Source organism: Mauremys reevesii, linkage group 9 (assembly GCF_016161935.1).
Source record: "Mauremys reevesii isolate NIE-2019 linkage group 9, ASM1616193v1, whole genome shotgun sequence".
NCBI lineage: Eukaryota > Metazoa > Chordata > Testudines > Geoemydidae > Mauremys > Mauremys reevesii.
In genome coordinates, this window is record NC_052631.1 from 83,969,995 (window position 1) to 83,993,682 (window position 23,688).

The following is a 23,688-nucleotide window of genomic DNA, read 5'->3' on the forward strand; positions in this document are numbered from 1 at the left end:
AGGAGCTTTGTGGGGCGACACGGGACGGGAACTGAGCGCCCAGACCGCTCGCGCCAGAGGAGGAACCCGCCAGCGCCCGCGTGCTCCGCACAGGAAGCGGGCGTGGCGGGAAACTGGGCTTTATGCTCCCGGCCGCTGGACCCCGCCTGAGTGGTGAGTGGCAGGGCCGGGAGCCAATGGGCGCGGACGGGGCGGGCCGGGCCCGGCCGGGAGAGAGGGACGCGGGCTGCGCGCGGGCGGGCGGCTGGTGGCGGCGCGCGCCCCGCTGCATGGAGACCATGCCCTGCCACAACCGGCCGTTGGGCGCGGCGGGCGGCCCGCGGCAGCAGGAGGACCAGCCGGCGGCCGGGGGCGGCTGTGGTAGCACCCGGCTGATTCGCTTCGCGGAGCCCGGCCCCGATAGCAGCCCCAGCCCGGACAGCGGCCGCAATGGGGTCCCACCCCAGGAGCCCGGGCCGCAGCCGCTGCCCATCGGAGCCCAGCTCAAGCTGCTGCCCATGAACGACCAGATCCGCGAGCTGCAGACCATCATCAGGGACAAGTGAGAGCAGGGCCCGGCCGGGGCGGTGGGGGAGCGGTGACCGCCGTGGGGAGCAGGGAATCGGGCTGGGATTGGCCTGGGGGGCGGGCAGGCAGGAGGCTGGGAGCGTCCCGGCTGAGGGCAGGAGGGATCGGTTTGAGGCGGCCCAGGCTGGAAGTGGGGGAGCAGAAGGGTTGGGGGGACAGGCAGGAGGTGGGATTGGGCTGGGAGAGGCAGGCAGAAGGGGGGATCAGATGGGGGGAGCAGGAGGGATTGGGGTGGGGGGACAGGCAGGAGGTGGGATTGGGCTGGGAGAGGCAGGCAGAAGATGGGGGGAACAGAGGGGATTGGGGGGACAGGCAGGAGCTGGGATTGGGCTGGGAGAGGCAGGCAGAAGAGGGGGGGATCAGATGGGGGAGCAGGGGGATCGGGCTGGGGGGCAGGCAGGAGGCTGTGGGGTATGCGTGGCAGCAATTGTACGGAGAGGGAATCAGGCAAGGCTTAAAGTGTCCTAAGTGACAGGACTTGGCTCAGCAAAGTAGAGCTGTGAGGAGGGCCAGTTCTTGGTAACTACTAGGGTGCATCCGGCAGCACCGTAGCTGGTCACACAAGGGACACCACTGTTCAGGCTTCCCACTTTTTTTGAGACCTAGATACTGCTCAGTCATTGTGGGCATTTCAAGGGGCGAGTAAGTATCTTGGGTTTTATTTTGCTTCTGGGTCTTAGACTCTTTGTCTGCGGTGCCCCTTTGCTACGTGGGGAGCAGCATGTCAGAATGTGCTGCTGAAGCACTCTCAGTGTGTCTCTAGCCAGCCCTGGGGTAAAACTTGCAGCACTAAGGCCTGGTCTACACTAAGGGGGTGGGGGGGAGGGAGTCGAACTAAGGTACACACGTTCAGCTTAGCTGAACTTGAACTACCTTAGTTCGAACTACTCACCCGTCCAAATGCCGCGGGATCGAAGTCCGCGGCTCCCCCGTCGACTCCGCCACCGCCGTTCGAGTTGGTGGAGTTCCGGAGTCGACGGGAGCGCGTTCGGAGTTCGATATATCGCGTCTAGATGAGACGCGATATATCGAACTCCGAGAAGTCGAACGCTACCCGCCGACCCGGGCGGGTAGTATAGACGTAGCCTAAGTCTAAGAGCCTGGGTCAGCTGACTCGGCCTCATGGGACTCAGGGTGTGGGACTAAATTGCGGTGTAGACATTGGGGCTCAGGTTAGAGCTGGGGCTCTGAGAATCTCACTCCGCACAAGGTCTTAGAGTCTGGGCTCCAGCTCAAGCCCCAGTGCCTACACTGCAATTTTATAGCCCCCCAGCCTGGTCCCCACAAGCCCAAGCCAGCTGCGGCCATGCCATGTCTTTTTATCGCACTCTAGACATAATCTAAGGATACGTCTACACTGCAGTGTAAGCCTAGGGTTCAAACTCAGGCTGAAGCCTAAACTCCCCCTTGTGTCTAAACACAAATTGCCTAAAGCCAGGGCTTGGACCCAGAGTCCCAGGACCCTATGGGAGTGGAGGGTCCAAGCCTTAGTCCAGCTGGGACTCAGGGTTCAAGCCCTGTCACTTTGCAGCATAGATGCAGCCTCACTGGACTCATGCTCTGGGAGGCTGCCAAAAGTATCTCACAATTCCCTGGGCTTGACTTTGTGTCCTCTGGACAGTCAAGTTTGCTGGACAGTCATGTTTTTCCAGACTGAACCACAAACAAAGGGCTAGAGTGGGAGGGTGCTAGGTCCGGGCTATGGGTAGTTACACAATGCAGTGTAGATGCTTAAACCCTAGGTTAACAAACCCAGGGTTTGCTAACAAGTTTTACTAACCCTAAGGGTTGGTGCAGTCACATGGGGTTACACTGGTGACAAATTTGAATGGTCTTGCCTTGGTATCTCCATTGCTGCTCTCTAGCATTAGAAATGTTTCCTTGCCCTCTCAGAGGAAATAAACAGCATTATAAATGTATTTAAACAAACTGTCCATATCCTGACATATGAAGAAATTAGATTACAACATTGGGTGGGGATATGTGCTTTGAGACCACTCTGGGTCCTGGCTGATGGATGTTATGGAATCCAATCTCTGAATATGTCTATTGAATTTGGCATCAGATTCCGATCTCACATGCAGACTGTTTCATAGGAGAATGATCACAGAATAGTCACTAAGCCGTAGCATTGGTAGGAGGCCTTGACATCATCTTCCCTAGACATGTTAGTGCTTATACAAATACTGTAATATTCTGCAGTAATGGTCCAAAGTCTTGGCACAAGTGGCCAGATGTTGCAGCTGTTTCAGGTAATTTGTGAGCATGGATTACCTCAAGAGCCTTGAGCTGGGCATGAGAAAGGCTGTGAATTGGACAGTTTCCAGTTCACCTACAGCCTGTTCTCTCTGTAACTGTAAATAATTAATCCCAGAAATGCAGAATTCTGGTTGTGAACTCTGTTTCAATACCATTTATGATAAATAAATTAATCCCGTGACTTTAAAGCTTCCTGTAATATCTTTGCACTCCTTTGTTTGAGTCTTTTGCCACCCACGCCTAGGCCTTGGCCGGTTCAGAGCTCTTCGTCGCCGTTGAGATAAGAGAACGTAAGACTTTGTGTAAAAAGCTTCCACTTCCTTTCTCTAGAGCAGTGCTTCTCACCCTTTTTGATACCAGGGACCGGCTTGCTGCCTTCCTAAACTGTGTAAGGGACCACTGGTTGCGAAACACTGCTCTAGAGAACATCAAGGTGTGACATGGAAATAGTGGTGGTGAAACTCAACCACTCTTTGGATTTTTTTATATAGTGCACAGAATGAAAAGTCTGTGTGGAGCCATAAATAGAAGCTGGGGAAGGTATGGGGCACCAGCGTGTGCCCTGTTGCATTCGTTGGAAATTGGTCACATGGGATACACCCACACTGTCTATTTGTAGTTGCAAGCCAACTGTCTTGATTCTGATGCAGTCTCTTATGTCCAGGCTTGCTTAAATTTTGTGCATGACAAAGACAGAAACTAGTCAAAAACAACGAAAGTGTCCATTCACCCACTTCGTCTGTCTTGTTCCTGGTCTCCCAACTCCTAGGACACGTCTTGATCCAACCAGGTTTTCTCTGGTCTGGAGTCAGACAACACTACTCCTTAAGTAACAGACATATTGCAAGATCCTGCTCATTTCTACATGGAACAGAGTCCCTTTACTTCTCCAGGTCTCCCAGCTCAGAACAAGAGTCTGGGACTGGGAACAGAAACAGGTTGTTCGTAGTAGTGCAGGGCATGACCAATAAGTCACTAGTTTGGCCAAAGAAGTGATTTTAAAGTAGATCAACTGCCAGATCATTCCTGTTAATATTTTGATTGAGACTAGAAGTTACCTCTCACACATATAGTAAACATGAAATCATGACTAACTGCCCAATTTTTATAGTTCTAGTCTCTCGTCGTTTTCCTTCTTTCTTTTTTAATAGTACCCTAAAAGCAGGCACAGGAAGGAATCCTCACAGGTAGAAAGACCTAGCGTTTGTAAAAAAAATAACCTCTTTATACTTTGTTAAAACATTGCAAAAGTTGAAAGAGGCTTACACTTTCCTTAATTCAGAGTCAATTATTCTTCTTGTCTCACTGCTAAGACTTGTGCTGTAGCTTTCATAGTGTCTGCCTCCTTGCTGTGTTATGACTTTGCTTCCTGCTTTTGGAAGTACATGCTAAAATGCACAGTATGTAATGAGGAGCTATTAACATACAGAGAATAGAAAGCAGTACTACATTGGTCCTGTGCTTCGGAGCAGGAAGTACCATTGCTCACTGGCTATGATGTCAGATTTATTGTAGACGCATCCATTGGTGCCACTGTGTCATTGGATAGGTCAGTAGTTCCATTACAATCCCCACTTCTCTGGCATGTAGCAGATTGTTTTTCAAATTCCTACTGCTTTGAACCCCCACATTCATTCCTTTGCTCAAGGAGAGCCTCCTTTTTTGTAAGCGTGGCTTGTTTAAAAAAAAAATCAAGTTTTAAAGACACTAAATCAGTGTGAGGTGTATGTTGCAGCCTCGCCTGTTAAACAAGTATTGAAATAAAGCACATAAGAATACCAAAAAGGGGCTAAAGCAGCACGTGACTTGGAGTTCCAGTTAGGTTCTGTTACTGACTTGCAATGACTGAAACATGTTCTGTGGCTGAACAGGAGAAGGGAACCACACAGATATGACTAACATTTCCCTTTTCTAACATTTCCAAGTAGCTAATAGATGTAAACTTATCAGAGCAAGAAAGGGAATAGAGAAAGTCCTTGAGCGCTGGATTTCCCAGAAAGCAATTGTGAAAGAGGAGAAGAACGGATTGAGGCTGCCTCTGGAACAATTTTAAGGGAGCAAGCTGCCTTTGATCGTTTTCTCAGGGTTATAAAAGTTAGTGAGCAGCAGCATGAAGCAGACACTCTTGCCAGTTTCCTGGCTGTTATTCAGACGGTTGGGCAGCAGTGAAATTGTCAACACTTGTGAGAGTCTCTTTGTTGCTGACTGGGAAGCAGACTATTGCAGCAGTTGCCACCGGACACTACCAGTGGCCCTCCCTGGTCTTTTGTATCTGCCTTTGGTTGGGCCATTGACAGTAGCTGTTATGGATGATTTAAACCATTGCTTGAAAATTTCACACATCTGTACAGTACTTCACCTCTCCAGGACACTGTATGCATTAAGTAACCTTATCTGCTGTAGTTTAAATTATTTTGAATTAGGGTTTTTCTGTATCTTGTTTCTCTGTGTGCTGAAGAGTAATTGTATCACAGGCGCAGAATGCACAGAGCTGCTGCAGTGTCGCTGTACAGGGTGTGGAGGTTCCATAGAGAGTGACTCTGCACATCAGAAACACTCCCTGGCAGCTGTCTCCACTGCAGAGCAGAAAGGGGCTATGAGAGTGGGCTGTGGAGAGAGGGAGGATTAAGTTCTGCCTCCCCAACCCATGGTGGTGGTGTGTCCACTCAAAACTTGTTGGTGAGAAGGGTTTCACCTGTAAAGGAGTTTTGAGGCTAGTAAAAGAAAACTGTAGTTTTTGGAACGTAGGGAAATATCCCACTTACTGAACCCAGATGGGTATCTTTCTTGCTGCAAGTAAAAAAGTGTTCAGCTTTTCCAAGTGTATTCAATAGGTCTTTGGGTTTGGCAAGCCTACAAGCCACTGACTGATTCTTCCTTTGAGGAGATTTACATATTAGATTCATTGCAAGGCTATGGTATTTTGTTTAGAAGAGGTGGAGACTCATAAATATGGATCACTAAAACATCTACTGAAATGATGACAAGTCTCAGAGCTGCACTTGATCCTGAACATGGCATGATGACAAGGCAGCAGAGCCATAACTGACACTCTGAGCTTTTCACTAAACATTTAGTAGAAAAAACATTATTGTGTAAGAGTGGGGGAAACCCACTGAGGCTGTTCAAAAAGGCAAGTAGGCTTCCAATGTAACATGGGCTTTCACCTCTCATCGTGTTACACTTTCACTGGGGGGGGGGAAATTGCAGCATTTTTCTTGCCACATTCCATCTGAGAAAGACAGCTGCATTTCAGTGGTGGAGAAAGAGATTCCAGGGTGCAATAGTCTTTCATCCAGGAAGATTCTAAAATGCCCCCTGCTAAACCACATAGGGGAGAAGGAACAATTAGGCACAGGGTGACTAGAACTTGCTGTGATTATCTTTTCTGGGAACGGCATAATTCATCTTGTCTGGTCTTTTTAAGCAGTTGTAGTGCTGGAAATCCTCTCTTAAGAATGGATGCAGCAGGGATGGGTGTGGAGCTTTACAGCCAAGACTAGTTCCCTGCTTCCAAGAGCCTGGTCTACTTGATATGGATATTGTAATGAGACATTAATATACAATGCTGGGAAGGAAGGAAAAATTGGCTCACTTACAAGGTATCCAGATCCCGTCTTGTTTCAGAGCTCTCTCTAGGTAGAAAGTAGTATAAAAAGGAACAGAGCACCACAATTGCAAGTGTTAGAGGGGAAGTGTGTTTGCTTAGTGCACCAGAAGACAGATGGTCGAGGCACTGAGACAGTGTGAAAAAACCACAAAGTGAGGAGGGGCAGGATGAGAGAGGTGTGGCCAATATATAGGGCTGTGAGAGGCAATTTGTGGCTCTTATTCGGGAGCAGGGGAGGGTAGTCTTTTAGGGTATGTCTACACTATGAAATTAGGTCAATTTTATAGAAGTCGATTTTATACAGTCGATTGCGTATGTCCACACTAAGCGCATTAAGTCGGCGGAGTGCGTCCTCACTACTGTGACTAGCATCGACTTATGGAGTGGTGCACTGTGGTAGCTATCCCACAGTTCCCGCAGTCTCTGCTGCCCATTGGAATTCTGGGTTAAACTCCCAATGCCTGATGGGGCAAAAACATTGTCGCGGGTGGTTTTGGGTATGTATTGTCAGTCGCCCCTCCCTCCGTGAAAGCAACGGCAGACAATCATTTCGGGCCTTTTTTCCTGGGTTACCCATGCAGATGCCATACCATGGTAAGCACAGAGGCTGCTCAGCTCACCGTCACCGCTGCTTCTTGTGGGAAAGTCTACTGTGGGGGCTGCTATGATCCAAGTAGCCAATGCAGTCATTGATGTTCTATTATCAAGGGTAGTGACTCTGGGAAATGTGTGGGCCTTTTTAGACTTTAGATGCATCATATTCCTATTCTTTGTCGCTGGTGAAGAAGTCTTGCAGCCATACATCCCAGTCCAGTCAGCGCTGTAAAACCCCATAGCACTTCTGTGGTTGACACATGTAACAACTCCAGGGCTCTTCCTCTTTTGCCTTGGCCAAGGTACCTTACCCTACCCAGGCCTCCAAGCATTTGACACAGAAGCACCTGCAGCAGCTGGCATTGCTACACAGCAGCAGCTCCTTGCCTTCGCAACATACGGTGCAGTAGGACTGCTAACCGTCGTCATTCACCGCTTCCGCTGCAACTCTGCTCTCCTGTTTCTCAGCGACAAGCTCGGGGGATCTGTACTGGTCCTCCTGGGTGCTGCTGGTGGCAGATGGTGCAGTAGGACTGGTAACCATCGTCATCCACCGCTTCCGCTGCAACTCTCCTCTCCTGCTCCCCAGCAATGAGTTCGGGGGATCTGTTCATGAAGCCTGGACAGTAGTAACGAGCAGTTCAACTATAGGCTGAGCAAGTGCAGAATGGTGGTAGAATGTGCCTTTGGATGTTTAAAAGCGCGCTGGCGCTGGGTTGGGGAGGAGGGAAGGACAAGGCCACATTGATTATTGTAGCCACACTAAAAATCAAACTGTTTGAATGACAGCCTTCAGTTGGTTGGGCCATCCTCTGGAGTGGAGTGGCTGGGTGCCCAGAGCCTCCTGCCCCCGTGTTCTTGGGCATTTGGGTGACGGCTATGGAAACTGGGGAGGAGGGGAGGCGGTTATACAGTGGATGCAGTGGGGGTCTGTGCTTTTGTTGGCTTTCCTGCAGCTCCAACAGACACTTCATCATGTCCGTTTGCTCCCTCATTAGCCTCAGCATCGCATCCTGCCTCTGCTCTTCGCGCTCACTTAATTCTTTCCTGGCCTCTGCCACTGAATGCCTCCATGCATTAAGCTGTGCCCTATCAGTGTGGGAGGACTGCATGAGCTCGGAAAACATGTCATCGCGAGTGTGTTTCTTTTACCTTCTAATCTGCGACAACCTCAGGGACGGAGATGATGGGGGAGCGTAGAAACATTCTACACTCTACGATTCTGGGGGGACTGCATGGTCACCTGTGCTGCTGAGTTCGCCACGCTGACCAAACAGGCAATGAAATTAAAAAGTTCCCGGGGCTTTTCCTGTGGACCTGGCTAGTGCATCGGAGTTCAAAGTGCTGTCCAGAGCAGTCACAATGGAGCACTCTGGGATAGCTCCCGGTGGCCAATACCGTCGATTTGCATCCGCGCTACCCCAAATTCGACTCAGCAAAGTCGATTTTAACGCTACTCCCCTCGCCGGGGAGGAGTACAGAAGTAGATTTTGAGAGTCCTTTAGGTCGACGAAACGGGGTTGGTCGTGTGGACGCATTCATTTTTAAATTGACCTAACAAGGCTAAATTCGACCTAACCCTGTAGTGTAGACCAGGCCTTACTCTGACACAGGTTAGTTCCATATTAGCCTACTGGATCCTGAGGACAGTTGGGGCTAGTGCAGAAGAGGGGCACAGGGGGCTCTGTATTCATTCCATGGTGGGAGATGTGTGGGGAAGTGGGAGCTCATGCAAATAAGTCTCTCTCCCCTCTCTCCAGGGATCAGGGAAGTTAATGCAGTCCTGCAGTTGCCATAACTATCAGGCATCTGCTGCAAAATATGGTGCGGAAAATCAGGCAAAATCTCAGACACTTTAAAAAAGCTCTTACCATTGTGGGCTGGGTGGCACTCCATGGGTTTCCCCTTCCAGGATACTTACAAAACTCTGTGTCCAAGGAGTCATGCCATGCTGTGGCGCTCTGGTCAGCGGCATATGACAGAGTACAGGATGACCAAGATTTGGGCCCATTTGGCAAGTGACTGTTCTTGGATCAACCTTGTGTCTGCAAGATGAAGTCTTAATATATGTATTTTATCACCACAAATAGCTGGTGGGCATTTCTCTCCTTTCTGTTCTGTTTAGGTTCTTCTGCCATCACCAGGGTGTTGTCCTGGCACTGTTGTCAGTACAGCCCCTGAAGCCTACGGATGCTAAAATAATTGGCATTATTCCTAGTCCTTCTACTGCCTCATACTGGATAAGAAAGCATGTTAGTCCACTGACTCGTCATTACTGACTTAGTCCACTTCTCTCTCTAGAGCTGTCCACGTTCCTTTTGCTTTCTTTATGTAGCTGTCCTTAATGTTAACAGGAGCTGGCCACGTGTACAGGAGACTGGGGGATACGATAGGTTCCATCTCATTTCCTAATCTCTACATCCAAGATGTTTTCACAAACATGCTCAGTTTTGCAACCTTTCCAGTTTAGTTAGAGGTGGTTGCCCACAGTTTAAGTCTAATGGATGTGAATTTTGAACCCTCTAATGGAGTGTGTACTTGTACATTTAAACATTGGTTATGTGGGAGCACACTGCTGTAGTCTCTTGTTTATAGTTCGGTGCTGGTGAGACTATAAAAATCATCTTACAAAAGTTCATTCATTCATGGCAGGGATAGATTAGATTTAGTGATCTGGAGGCTAAAACCTGTAGTATTGCAATTTACAATAAAATCAAGTCTAGTGAGCCCAAGATCTCTGGTTTCCATAGAAGCAACTTCATTAGCTTAGATCAGTAGTGTGTCTATATTGTTTAAAATCCAGACTTACCACTAGGCAGGATTTAAGTGTAGGTATTTAAAGGTTATTGTGGCTTTTGTATGTGATCATTTTATTGTATTCTACTTAGGCTTTTTATTCCCTGCAGTGTTTAGAGTGAATAATATAGAACTGAAGACAGTAAAGCAGCAGGGTATATGCTCCTGACTGCTGTACAAAGCTGGATGACTCAGCAGTGCATAACACATCAGTGAGATGACTTCACTGCTGGGGTGGGGGGGCAGTGGAGGGTGGCATCCCCTGCATGTTCCACTTCTAGCAGGGCAGACATTTAAAATACACTCGGTGCCTTCATTCTAGTTTTGACAGCAAGCGGAACATGGCTGTATTGCCTCAGTATATTTTCTCTTCTTTGTGATATTGTTGCTTTAATACAAAACAGAATTTAAAAAAATAATCTTCCATAAATAATGTTTCCATGACATTTCACTGAAATATTATCTGGATTGAACCTTCCCTTGCACATCAATAGGGGTCTTAAAGGGACAGATGCTTAAAAACAAACCTACCACCCTATTTGAAAACTGCTTACTGTTATTAGGTAACAGCCAAGTTATCTAATAGAGATTAGAGGCAAGAGTTCTTCAGTTTGTTTGAATATACACACTGATGTCATATAGTACTTTTGCCCAGTAGTCAGGAAAAGAAATGTAGGAACTGCCATACTGGATCAGACCAACGGTCCATCTAGTCCAGTATCCTGTCAGCGATAGTTACCGGTGCCAGATGCTTCAGCAGAAAGTGCAAGAAACTTAGCAGTAGGTATTTATGGGATAACCTCCCACCAAGGAAGGTTTCCTCTGAAACCCCTCTCCCCCATTAGTTAGAGGTTGCTTTAGGCTTTAAAGCTGGAGAGCTATACCCCTTCAGAAACTCTTGTTTATGTTTTAAGCTTATAACAATGATGGATAGTCTTGTTATCCAGATAAGTGACTAATCTATTTCAAATCCTGCTAAGATTTTGACCAGAATAATATCCTGTGACAAGCAGGATATTATTCTTTACAATTTCCTTGAATATTCCTTGTTCTTTTATTAGGAATGTGGGAATGATAGTTCCCAATCTACCTTTTTGTACCATTCTTAGTTTTATATACCTTTATCATGGTACTATAGGAAAAGATTGAGACTGTTTACCTTACTTTATTCCAATTACAATTTTTCAATGCCTCTAATTATTCTTATCACCCATCTCTGAACTCCTGAGTCTGCTTTTTTTTTTTGACATCTGGTGACCAGGCCTGAACAGATTTCCAGGTGAGGATGTACCACTGGTCTGCCATATTTTCAGTATTATTCTCTATTCTTATGCACTCAAACACTGCTTGCTTAGTGAGACCCAGGTGTCCTCCCAAGTTGATATTAATTTAATAAGTGCATCATTTTGAATGTCAACACTGAATTTCATCTGTCATTATGTCACTTAGCTTAGCTAGATCCTCTTAGATTCCATGGTATGGAAGAACCTAGATGTGCCATCTGCAAGTTTTGCCATCTTGCTGCTCACTCCCCTTTTCCCAATAATTAATTAATACAATCAAAGAACAAAATATCAATCAAAATCTATCTTAAAAAAACAATATATGATTGTAAGATCACAAGACTTATCAGAGGAACACTGGGCAGATGTACCTGAAGCCATTTTTTAAAAAGTTTTGGGTTTCCTTCGAATGCCAGAGAACCAGAAAGTGATTAGCCTGTGTTCACTGCGTAATTGAAAGCCAAAAAATAAATAGCAGCGATGTGATAAACTAAATAAACTTATTATTAGTACACCACTACCCCGCTATAACACAACCCGATATAACACGGGTTCGCATATAGCGTGGTAGCAACGGGGCTCCAGCGGCGCTTTAAAGGGTCCAAGGCTCTGGCTGCTGTGGGGAGCCCCGGGCCCTTTAAGTCACCACTGGAGCCCTGCTGCCGCTACCCCGGGGCTGTGGCAGCGGGGCTGGACTGGTGATTTAAAGGGCCCGGGCTCCCCACAGCGGCTGGAGCCCGGATCTCTTTAAATCACCACCGGAGCCCTGCCGCTGCTACCCCGCTATATGCTACCCCTACATGATATTTTGATGGCTTTTTGGTTTTTTTTTAGGGCTGTCAGACAGTTGGATTCTTAGTTGAGTGCTGGAGGCTCAGTACTGCTCCCATTTGGTGGCAATTCTTCTGACTATTGACTTGATTGGAAGCAGGATATCGGGCACAATGTTTGTAAATCCAAGTAGTGAACATATGATAGTTTTGGTGGCCTACTAGGATGCAGTGGAAGCAAGATCAGATTTTCCCATGGAAAGCTTACAGAACAATATTAGGTTTTCATATCTAATTGCTTTGGGCAAAGCACTGCAGAACGTTAGCCTATAGTGAGAGGCAAGCCTGGCTGTAGCTTTACGTTCCATGAATATTAGTTACCCACTATCAAGAGATTCCAATTAGTTTTATCCGGTAGAAATTAGTTATGCGGAGAACTCCTGCTATGTACAACGTACTATCCTTGAATTATTTATCAATGTTATCGAAATAAAAGTTATTCCACAGTTTAATTTAGCACTTTTGTTACCTTTTTCAGGACAGCCAGTAGAGGGGACTTCGTATTTTCTGCTGATCGTCTGGTAGGTGGAGAATTTCTTCTTCTTGTTGCTGTGCTTGTGTTAAACAGGACTTTCATGCTGGAGCAGTCATCGGGTGGGAATGATGCACTCCTATACAAAGTGAATGCTGTTTGACAGTAAATTTCTTAATGTCTTGTTATAAGATGCCTTTCAAGCCAAAGGATTTCACAAATACCTTCCGCCACCTGAGGAACGCAGCAGCTGTTTTAACAGCACACACTACTATGTTAGGACAGAAGTGAAAAGCATGTAGGTAATTGAGAATGCTAGGGAAACACAGGTAAGCAAGAAGTGCCTGCTCCAATTTCCCTTTGAGTAACACCCATACTCTTGTTAAAAGTGCCATGGGATCTTTAATGGCCTGAACACGGGGTCCTGGTCCATGACTACACGATATTACAAATAGGTAATAATAATCCAAGAGTTTATACCTCCACCAGTACATATTAACAGGTCAAAGTAACACTACTGGGGAGCCTAGGGTTTTTACTTCAATCCGCTAACATGTTAAAACTATGATACATGCATACAAATTGGATAATCGCATTCAGTAAATCATAATCTTTCCAATGGTATCTTACATGAGTCATCTTGCATAAAGTACATCTTATTCATGTCATAACCATATTTCTATGAAGAATGTGGGGTGTCACAGTCTTCAACAAATGTCATTTGTTTTAAACACACATTTCGGACAGCTAAAGCAGATAAGGACAATCATGGAAGATACACACAGGATATGAAAGACTTATTTCTAGGTCAGCTCCATTTCAGTGTTCCTATTTGTCAGGGTTCCCAAAATCTTTATATGCAGAGTCAAGATTTGCAAACAATAAAGATATTAAAGCCCAGATGTCCAACGATGTCCAATAAATTCAAACACCGTTCAACCGAAAGAAAGCCAGACATAAGCCATACTGAACATTAACAGAGCTTGGTTCTCTCAGTCAAGGATGCTTTCTCTACAAGAGCTTCTACCATACTGAGCTCCTTCTAAAAGCACTTTATTTTTTACCCTGGAGAGGGTTCCCATCATGCCCTACTCTCAAAGGGGTATTCCTCCCAGTGAATTGGCTATCAGATCACTTCAAAAAAGAAGATAGGTCAGAAATATGTTGCTAAAGTTTTGATAGAAGAGAAATAATGGCTATTGCAAGACAGGCAGGAGAAAACCTTAATTAACCCTAACTTACCCCGTTGCAGTTCCCCGGTGTGAAAGTCCTCACCCTGGGCCCTCTCATATTTTCCTGGAGGTGTTGTACCAGTCTCAGGGATGTACAGACTACTCCCTCACTGCTGCAGGCTGCAACTTTCCAGTCACAGAGGCAAACTCAGGCTCATGCTGCTGGAGTCCAGTGTTGCTTAATTAGCACATTTACAGATCGAGAGCTGCTGCTCACGGGATTGCCTCTACCTGCTGGTCATACAACAGGCTTGACAGTTAGAGAGAGAGCTGGGAAGAAATGGAGAACCCATGCCTAGGATTGTGGGATGTCTTGCTTTGTATATTTTATTGTTTGATTTGTACTTTGGTAGTGCTTAGAGCTTCAGGCAGATTGGAGCTCCATTATGCTAGGCACTGTACAAACCTAATAAAAATCCAGTCACTGCCCAAATGACAAAATGTAACAGAGGGATGAAGTAAACAGAGTGGTGGGATTGGATGTGAGCACAGTTTGGCTTTTTGCCCGCCTGGCACTGGCTGCTAGCAGTCTCCTGGAGGGTCACAGCAGAGGTGAGTCATAGGGAGAGATTTGAAGGCTGATAAATTTAGCAGTACAATTTTTTTTCATGCAGCTTGTTCCATACGTGATAGGCGGCAGAAGGGTGTGTGCAAAGGTGCTATGGGGAGAAGGGGACTAATAGGTGGAAAGGCTGGCAGAGGGAAAGTGGCTGTCACTGATGTGCTAATGCATCTGTGAAGAGTGTGTCAGGCAGCTGAATCATGATGGTGAGGACAAATCTGGTGTTTGTGGAGGAGAAGGGGAAGCTAGTGGAGGCACATGGTTAAAATAATGGCCTACGAAGATGATCTGAGCATTATAAAGACTTGGATTAGAGCTTTGGTGGTGAAATATCAAAACATTTCCTTCAAGCTGTCAGAATTAGAATGTGCCAGTAAAGAGCAAGAAAGAAAACTTCCCATTAAAAAAGGGGAAACGTTGGCGGTGACAGCTTCCTGTTAGCTGGGACTACCAGACTGGAGATGGACACGGTGGGCCAAATTCACAGGGGATGCCAGTGGAGCTGCTGGACCCACTTCCTGATATGCAGTTTGGTGTAATTTATATGCCATGGAGAAAAATGAAAGTATCCATCTTTCCTGACATTTACTTACAGAATCTTGCTGATTGTTTTTCTTGTCTTTTTGCCCCTGGATGTATGAATTACACCAACTCTGACCCACTCACTCACTTAACCTTCCATCACCTCTGAATGTGGCCCATTAGAAAACTTTGCTCTAAATGGACATTCTTGTGGTGTTAAGGTTGGTTTGAGCATTGGCCTGCTAAACCCAGGGTGGTGAGTTCAATCCTTGAGGGGGCCATTTAGGGAACTGAGGTAAAAATCTGTCTGGGGATTGGTCCTGCTTTGAGCAGGGGGTTGGACTAGATGATCTCCTGAGGTCCCTTCCAACCTTAATATTCTATGAGTGTTATCAAACTTGTCATGCCACTAAAGGTACTGAAATTCAAAATCAAAAGGCCTTTGGCACTGACTGCAACTGAAGAAGTTCCTTAAACAGACAGCCTATGGGAACTGGGTTGAGAGGGAAGGATGGAAAAGATTCCTCTGGTGGGTTTTGCCCTGTTCCTGGAATGAGAACAGTGGAGATGAACCTTAACTTATCCATTGCCCAGAGAAATGTGTGTGTTCAGTCCTGAGAGAGATTGCCTCACTTATATCATTATACAGTGACTTTTGCTTAATGGGTTTTCATCATTGCTTGGCTGTGGGGTTTTTTTGAGCATTCTGGGCTTTGAATGGCTGGCTCGCTCTACTTTCTAAATCTTTAATACCTGGAGCTCCTTTCATGGGAAATCATCCCTGGGTCAGATTAATACATTTTAAATAAACTTGCCTGGGGTACAGCAACAAAGCTATAATTGGGGGAGGACTAGGGGTTTTCAGGTCACCTGAGGCTGTGGAACTTACTGGCTCTGTCACCTGTAGAGAGCTCCCCGCTAAAACTGGGCCATGTTTGTGAACGTGCAATCTCTTTGCAGAACATCCCATAATAATGACAACTGACAGGTGTCAAAAGGAGGGGTGATGAGATTTCTCTATTGACTGACTTGCCTTGGGGAACTTGGCTTTGTGTTTACTGTGCTGCGGTTCAGGCTGTTCTGGGCAGCCCATTGCAGCTCCTGAATGGAGATCGGGATGTGAAAATAAACTGGCAAGGGGAAAACCTTATTGACATGTTCATTGCATGTTGGTAAAACTACTAGAATACGGTACCTTACCTTGATGGGTAAGAAACCTCTCTAAGCTGGTGCTTTCCTTTGGTTCTACAGATCAGACTTGTGGTTGAAGAGGGATTAAATCAGCTACCATATACAGAATGCACAGTGACCACTCCAACAGGTAACTGGGCGTTTACTCCCCAGCTGGTAGGGTTGGCAGTAAAAGCTTCATACTATATGTAAGTAGAACTTAGAATCCTTGTGAGGCTGACTCAGCTGAACGTTCAGGTCAGAGTGCAAAATTAAGGCCCCTCTTCCTGATATTTAAAAAACCCAAACCTTACTGGCTAATACACTTCAGCAAAACACAGGAGCTATTTAGTAAGAGTTTAAATCAGTCTTGCAAAATGATCATGAAAATGTACCAGTCCAGGTGCCAGATGTGCTCACTTGCACTTACTGTGATGATGATGATGAAAATAAAACTAATGATGTTTTACTTACCCATTAAGGAGAGTTGGGGGGGATTTAGGCAGATTCAAGAAGCCTTGCAAAATTCTCTGTGCCTTGTTGCCTACAACCATGGACCAGTTGGCAGTGATGACAAAGGAGCAGGAAGTTAGTTTCTACATCAGCAGGGAAGAATCTGTGTGTTAACACTAGAGAGAACCCAGAGGACTCATTTTGGCTTGTTCCTGTTGAAGCCAAATATGAGGTTACAGGCAAGACAGGTTAAACAGGAAACAGTGTAGCATTAGCTAGAATTTGGAAAAGCGGCTCTAAAAGTAATACAGATTAACACGGTCTTACTGGTTTAACAGAAGTTTTGCCTTTCTCCTCTGGAACACTCGCTTCAAATCCAGTCCATGTCAATCAACAACTGACACCACTTGAAGGCGGTTTGTTAAGTGGCCTCAGTGAAATGAGTTCGCTGTGTTCCAATCTGCAGCTGGTAGCTCCTTTGCAGAAGAACGCCCCAGGATTTCTGACTGGGCCATTGTCATGGTTATAGAGCAAACTGTGCTGTAGACCTCTTGAATGTTCCCATTAGGTGACAGGCCTGGCTTCCTGCAGCTCACTCTGGATGGCACCACATGGACTGACCAGGTCTCTGTGTTCCCAACTGTGTTAATGTGACAGACCCAACAGCATTGGCACTTATATCACTTTAGCTCTTGAACCCTTTTACTAGTTAAAGCAACTAAAGAGCAGCTTTTCCAGAACAAAGCATTAAGTATTCTTACACCCAACAGAACGTAGCACCCAGAGCAAAGAGTTAATGCAACAGAGCCCTATACACATTTCCCCATACCTGTACTGTAATCTTGCCTTGCCAGCATTTGTGAGTAACCCTCATCTCTGGCAGGGAGAAGCAGACTGTCGTGCTTGCAGCTTGCCTCCTCTGTATCTGTCCTCCCGTGCCAGAATGACGGCTGTTACTGACACTCCCTGGGCAGCCTCTGGCCACTCACTTCCGCCTGCCCGAGGCCAGCGTTTTTGTTTAGCACCCCCTTTGATCCTAGGCTTAGCCTTGGGAAGAGTAAATCTTGCTTACCCACTTCCTGGCTTCATCCAGACTAGTTCCCAATAAACAGCTTTCCCAGTGTTTCCTCAAGGACATTATTTCAGTTTTCGTTTGCTTCCCTCTTAACAGCTTCTTTTGATTTATCTCCTGGCAGTCAGGCTGGGTAACATCACACAGAGAACCACAGGGGCTTTTTATATTTATAAAAAATAGTACACATAATTCCCTCATTCTCCACAGGTGTAGACTGAACTCCGCACCAGCCTTGGTATTAAGACTGAAGCACAACGTTTAGCCAGAGGACGCTTGCCCTGCTGTCCAAGCTGTTCTTTGAATAAGTAAAGGATTTCAGCTTCCAGGGCTGTCAGCTGACCCCATCACACTCATAGTATTTTCCTGTTATTCCTTGCACAAATCAAATAACTCCGGTAGTTTCATTTTTCTGGTATCTGTCCACAGCACTGGCATGTATCCATTGGCTTCTTCGGAAGTTACCATTCAGCTTTATTTTGTATGGCATCCTTCATAAGAAGTGTGCCCAGATTACGAGTTGTTATACTAAAATCCTACAGCAGGGAAGGCTCTTTTCTAAACCTCATGTCACCAGCCCTTTGCCAACTTACGGTTTTGTTCCTCTGCCCTTCGCTTTTTCAGGCCTATAGTATTTGGCACACTATCATACTGTTGGTCCATGCAGAGTTTGGCACACATCCGTAGCTCCTCCTTATACAGTATGTACTTAGAGAGATATTAGTTCCATTCATGGGAGTATCATTTAAGACTATAACCTAAAGGGGCACCAAATGGATTAAAAAGGAACAATGACTTCCACTGACCATCAGGTCTGTCTTTCCCCCCACAGGCTACAAGTACGAAGGAGTGAAATTTGAGAAGGGAAACTGTGGAGTCAGCATCATGAGAAGTGGTAGGCCCTGGTTTCTTAACGTTTCTGTGTTTAAAGCTCTTCTTTAAATCTCTTTACCACCTTGCTTTTAAGAACAGCAACAACCCCTTTTCCTCTGATGAACAAAATTCACTGAAGTTCTCCAGCTGCCATTCTTCTCTCTTCATAAGTGTCCTGTTCCAACCAAGCTTACACCCACCACTGTCAAGTAATGTGTTTTATTAACCCCGTAGGAAATAGAACAGTTGCTGGGGATTTCCTGTGGCTGCTAGAGAAGGGGTTCTAGGTCGAGGACATTCAAATGGAGCAAGGCCTCCCTTCCTCCCCTGCTTCTAGAAACCCCCATCGTCGTTGTCATTCATTTCCCTCCCCCCCCCGGCAATTCTCCAAATAAACTGTGGCTACTGGTAGAAATTGTGCACATTCTGGGGGATGCTAGTGGGGTTTTTTTTGTCTAACTTCATTAGCAGCTTGATAGTAACAGTTCTTAAAGATCTAACAGCAAGAGGCTAAAATCCACTTGATGCAGTGTTTTCTGTCCCCTCTGTAGCATCATGATGTTGCATCAGTATCTGGAGAGTTGCAGATGAGTTTCCTTCTCAGTGCTTAAAGGGGTTTTTCATACTGAGTAGGAACGATCAAAACGTTTGTAGGAAACTTTGCTCTATTTTAGATTTAGATTTGCTATATCCTGGAAAACCAGCCTTGTGTTGGTGCTTGGGTCCAATGAGTGATACTGATCAGGCTAACTTCATTGTCTAAACAGAGTGAAAGTTTCCAGTTAATAATCTAATGTGATTTTAGTCATTTGGTTTAATAATCTCCTTACCATAGTTAAATATTGACTATCCCTTTAGTAGTAGGAGCTTGTTGTGCTTTCTTCCTTGATGTGTAACAGGGTTTTTGTTGTTGTTGCTAAACTGAAGGAGAGGCAATGGAACAAGGCTTACGGGATTGCTGCAGATCCATCCGAATAGGAAAAATCCTGATACAGAGCGACGAAGAGACTCAGAGAGCCAAAGTGTACTATGCCAAGTTTCCACCAGACATTTACAGGAGAAAAGTTCTTCTCATGTACCCAATACTGAGTGAGTATCTTAGAGCATTCTTAGGTGGCATTAAATATTGTTTGACTAATGGGTGTTCTGTGTAAAATTCCCAATTTCAGTGGCTCCTAGTAGGATTTTAGCTTGCCTTGGGCAATACGGCAGAGAATTTATCAAGTTCTGCTAGACTAAGCCTTAGTCAAGCTGCATTAGTTGTTTAGGCATTATCTTTAAAATGCACATATTGAGGCGATAGCTTTAAGGAGGTAAAAATAAATGTGGTGCAAATCGCTTGAGTAGGAACCACTGTGTATGTGGGGTGGGGGAGAACTGGGCTTTGCTGTAAATTGCTTTTTTAATATATACATTTTAGTATGTAAGTGTAGAAAAGATTTAGAACTATTAGAACTAAACACTTTAAAATTTCAATTTAATTAAATACTACTTAATGCTAATTTTACATTTTAAATTAATAATTGTTTAACAGTTTATATTAAATTTCAAAATTAAACTAATTAATGCCACCAAAGAGCCTCAGAAGCTGGTAGAGCTTACGTCAGGCTTGAGCAAATTCTCCAATACTTAACTCTGCTCCTTCACATGGAGCTCAATTGCCATTTTCTGTTTCAACTGTGATTTCTTGCCTTAGGGACTGATCCTGAGCCAACTGATGTCAATAGACTTTGGGTCAGGCTCTTAATACAGCATTTTAGTGCATAGATGCGATAGTGTCATAAAGGGACTAAGCTTCCATAGGTAACAGAGTGAGTGGTCTGTACTGCAGTAGAAAAGGGACATATTCCTTCCATTTACTTACACGCCAGTATTGGTGGCACACTAATCCCCTCTGAATGTGAATTCTGCTTCTTCTAGTTCCAAATGATTTGTGAAGTTTTTCTGATAAGGACAGTCTTGTTTTTCCCCTCCTCCCAGGCACTGGCAATACTGTCATTGAAGCTGTAAAAGTTCTTATAGAACATGGCGTTCAACCAAGTGTCATTATCCTACTAAGCCTATTCTCCACACCTCATGGTAAGTTGAAGGAATAGGTGGGGAGGAGGTTATTCACGCAACACTGAACTGTACACAATGCTTAGATTTTTAAAGAGTTCCAGTCTTATTTGGGGACTGAAGTGGGAGAAAAGGAATGGATAAAATGTAAACAAAACAAAAGGTGGTCGTGGTAGTTTATAAAATGTGATGTGAAAGATATTGGTTCAATTTGAAGTTTTCCTCTCCACTCTGTTAAAGATCATGTCGTATGACTCAGTAGCGATCCCTTGTGAACAACAACAATGGCAATGACTGGTTAAGAAAGGAATTCAGTCCCATCTTATTCTGATGAGATCTGGCGCTTTGAGAATGACGTTTGGTTTCTGTTTAGGAGGGTGGGAGAATGGAGAAATTCTAATGCGGGTCAGGGCTACTCATGAAATTCAAACAGACATAGCAGCAAAGGAAAGCAGGCCTGCTCTCAGGACTGAGGGCAGAATTGCAGCTGTGAAAAATTCTTGGTAACAGGAATCACCTGGTAGCCAGTTACACAGAATGTGTCCGTGTCCTACAGAGCACTGCAAAGCTACCTTTTGTTTGTGGACTGTAGTGGGGCTAGCTCTCAACTGGGGATAGCATAGCCATGTATTTCTTGCTGTTGACTTCTCAGTCAGTTTTCAAAAATGAAAGCACCAGTTCTGTAAACTGGGGGGAGGGATCTTTTGTGGTTTCCTGCTACTGTAGATTTAACACTAGCAGAAATTCTTGCCACTAGCATGCAGTAGACCTAGGTAATTCACAGTAGCCTGTAACTACTTTGTCCATCAGAGTAGGACTATACACAACCCTTAAAAAAAGACTTTCTGATAGCCAGTCAGCTGCACAGCCAGGTGTAAATGCAAACAGTGGATCAAACAGCAGAGGTGAGGTACCTGCAGGGGACCAACCTCTGCTCAACTGCTTATAAAATCCTACAGGCGCAGGGCTGAACTACAAAGTGTAATTTCAACTATTTTCTTCTTTCCTCCTTAAAAGGTGCCAAATCTATCATCCAGGAGTTCCCAGAGATCACAATTTTAACTACAGAAGTTCATCCTGTTGCACCAACACACTTTGGACAGAAGTATTTTGGAACGGACTGAGACACTTAACACAAATTGGTTATGTCAATATGTTGCTGTATGATATTACAATGGCGTTTTTTCTACGTTTTATTATTTGTAGCAGGGCTGGCTGCAGGCATATTTAAAATCTTTTTTAGCCAGAGGGGAAAAATACTTTACCTATATTCATTTTTGGTTACTTTCTGAAAATTGAATCAGATGCAATAATAAAGCACATTCAATTATTATAAACTAAAGGCCCTTTAATGTGCTTTTGGAAATTGCTACCCACTCAGTGCTTTAACTTATTTATTCTTTCATAACCCTGTTCTGTAGCTGTTTGCAAGAGCAAAATAAAACGATGCTGTAAAGCATTCAATGTACATTTCATTTGATGTTGGTATAGTTTGCAATGTGCTGGTGTAGTCATTACAGCTTAGTTTAATAATTCAAAAATCATGAAGGAACTTGGAACTCTGCATAGACATTAGCACCAGAGGTAGATTTCTGGCCCTTGGCTGGTGCTCACAGCCATGGATTTCAACCCTTTTTAGGTCACTGTGTTCTCTATGGACTAATTCCACATAGTAAAACATATTGTAGGTGCCTCATGAAGCTCTGTAGTACTAAAAAATAAAGAAACCTTCCACCATAACCCACTTGCCACTGTAGTGAAAATGCTCAAGTGGCTACTGCTCAAGATGGCAACAGTACAGTCTTCAAAAAAATCTCTACAGAAAATACTTAGCAGTTGTGCCTTATTAAAATCCCTGGGTGTTAAGCTACATACATGTTGTAATTAGCCATTTTAAAGATAAGTAAACTGTCAGATGAAGTGATGCCTGGTTTCTAGCCCTGTCTACCAGCCAGCATTCCTAGGAAAGGGATTTATATTGGTAGCTATCTTTCATTTTATGTCTAGTAATTAGGTCTAAATGCTTCTTAAACCCATGCTAAAACTCGGAAAGAGTTTAAATGTAGTTCTAGCTTTCTGGTATATAATTTTTACTGTAAAATATTTAAGTCTCTCAGCTTCAAGTTCACAACAAAATAGGGTCTTGTCTTGCTGTAATTTTTTGGAATACCTAGCGCCAACCGTTTATTCTGGAAAGAGAAGCAAAAAAACATTTTTTTTCCACATCAGTGATAGCAACTGGATTGCCTGCTTGTAAAACTCGTACCTCACCTTAACATGGTACTTAATATCCTTCAAAAAGATGCCAACACTTAAATGCTGTAGTGTGGTGTAGTGGTAAACTTCCTGCCTGTAATAGCGTGGAATGCAAGTTCTCAAAAAACCAAGCTGGTGCAGGTATCCCTTCACCAGAGCAAAGGAGGCAGAAATTGAGCTTCTCACTTGAGATCTTCTCAGACCTCTCCTAGCTGGGACTGGGCTATCACACCCTCCTATCATCAGACTGCTGTTTCAGGCTTACAAGACCTTTCCTGTGAAATGGTGCTCTGGACTAACTTATGGCTAATAATCAACATCATTGTAAAGATAAAACAATTTTAATGCAGTTCTTTACTGCAGTACAGTATAAACCATGCGATTCTCTAGTAAAAAACAAATAGTAGAAAACAATGCATAATATACAGTATTCAAACCATAAAAACTCCTTGAAAGTGCTACTGAAACTTACTTACACATCAAATATAGAGAATGTTTGTTGGCCAATAAAAATGGTGGTTTGTACGGAAAGTTTTTGTAAAAATCCATTTGACACTAAACCAATGCCAGCATGGCTAATAAAAACTCTTGAAACTGGGCAAACACATTCCCAATGCTGTCAGACTTTTCATAACATTATGGAAAACATTTGGCCCCCCTGTTAACATAAGAAAGTGTGAGAGAGAAAACCTCATGCAGTTCCAATCTATCACAGTCTTAGCTGAACACTCTAGTAATCATTGAATCTCCAAGATGCATTTCAAAAAAAGCAAAGAAAACACTTAGTAGTATGAACATAGGGCCATATTGCACCAGCAAGTAAGTTAGGGTGTATATATAAGGCAGAACTAATTTAAATCAAATGGAAATCCCGTTTAAAGTTGCTGACATGATATGGATCACTATGCTAGTTTACCTTAGGGCGAAGGAAAAGTTCTCTGCCCTGGTTGTTAATATTGAAGGGGACAAGTTATAGTAGTTTTTACCCCAAACTTATGGATATTGTTGTTCTCCCCAAACAAAGCTTTACCAAACTAGTTAAGAGTAATTCCAAGCAAATGTTTAGTTTGATTCACACT

General features: G+C 44.6%; 1 protein-coding gene across 1 annotated transcript; it reads left to right on the forward strand.

The window, feature by feature from the left end:
- The first annotated feature begins 239 nt into the window (after positions 1–239).
- On the forward strand, positions 240–22,501 carry UPRT (uracil phosphoribosyltransferase homolog). Its single transcript, XM_039489791.1, has 7 exons — positions 240–541; positions 12,418–12,460; positions 15,979–16,048; positions 18,255–18,317; positions 19,223–19,384; positions 20,276–20,374; positions 21,371–22,501. The coding sequence occupies exons 1-7, from the start codon at positions 270–272 to the stop codon at positions 21,475–21,477; spliced, it is 816 nt and encodes a 271-aa protein (XP_039345725.1). The 5' UTR covers positions 240–269; the 3' UTR covers positions 21,478–22,501.
- Positions 22,502–23,688: the final 1,187 nt, after the last annotated feature.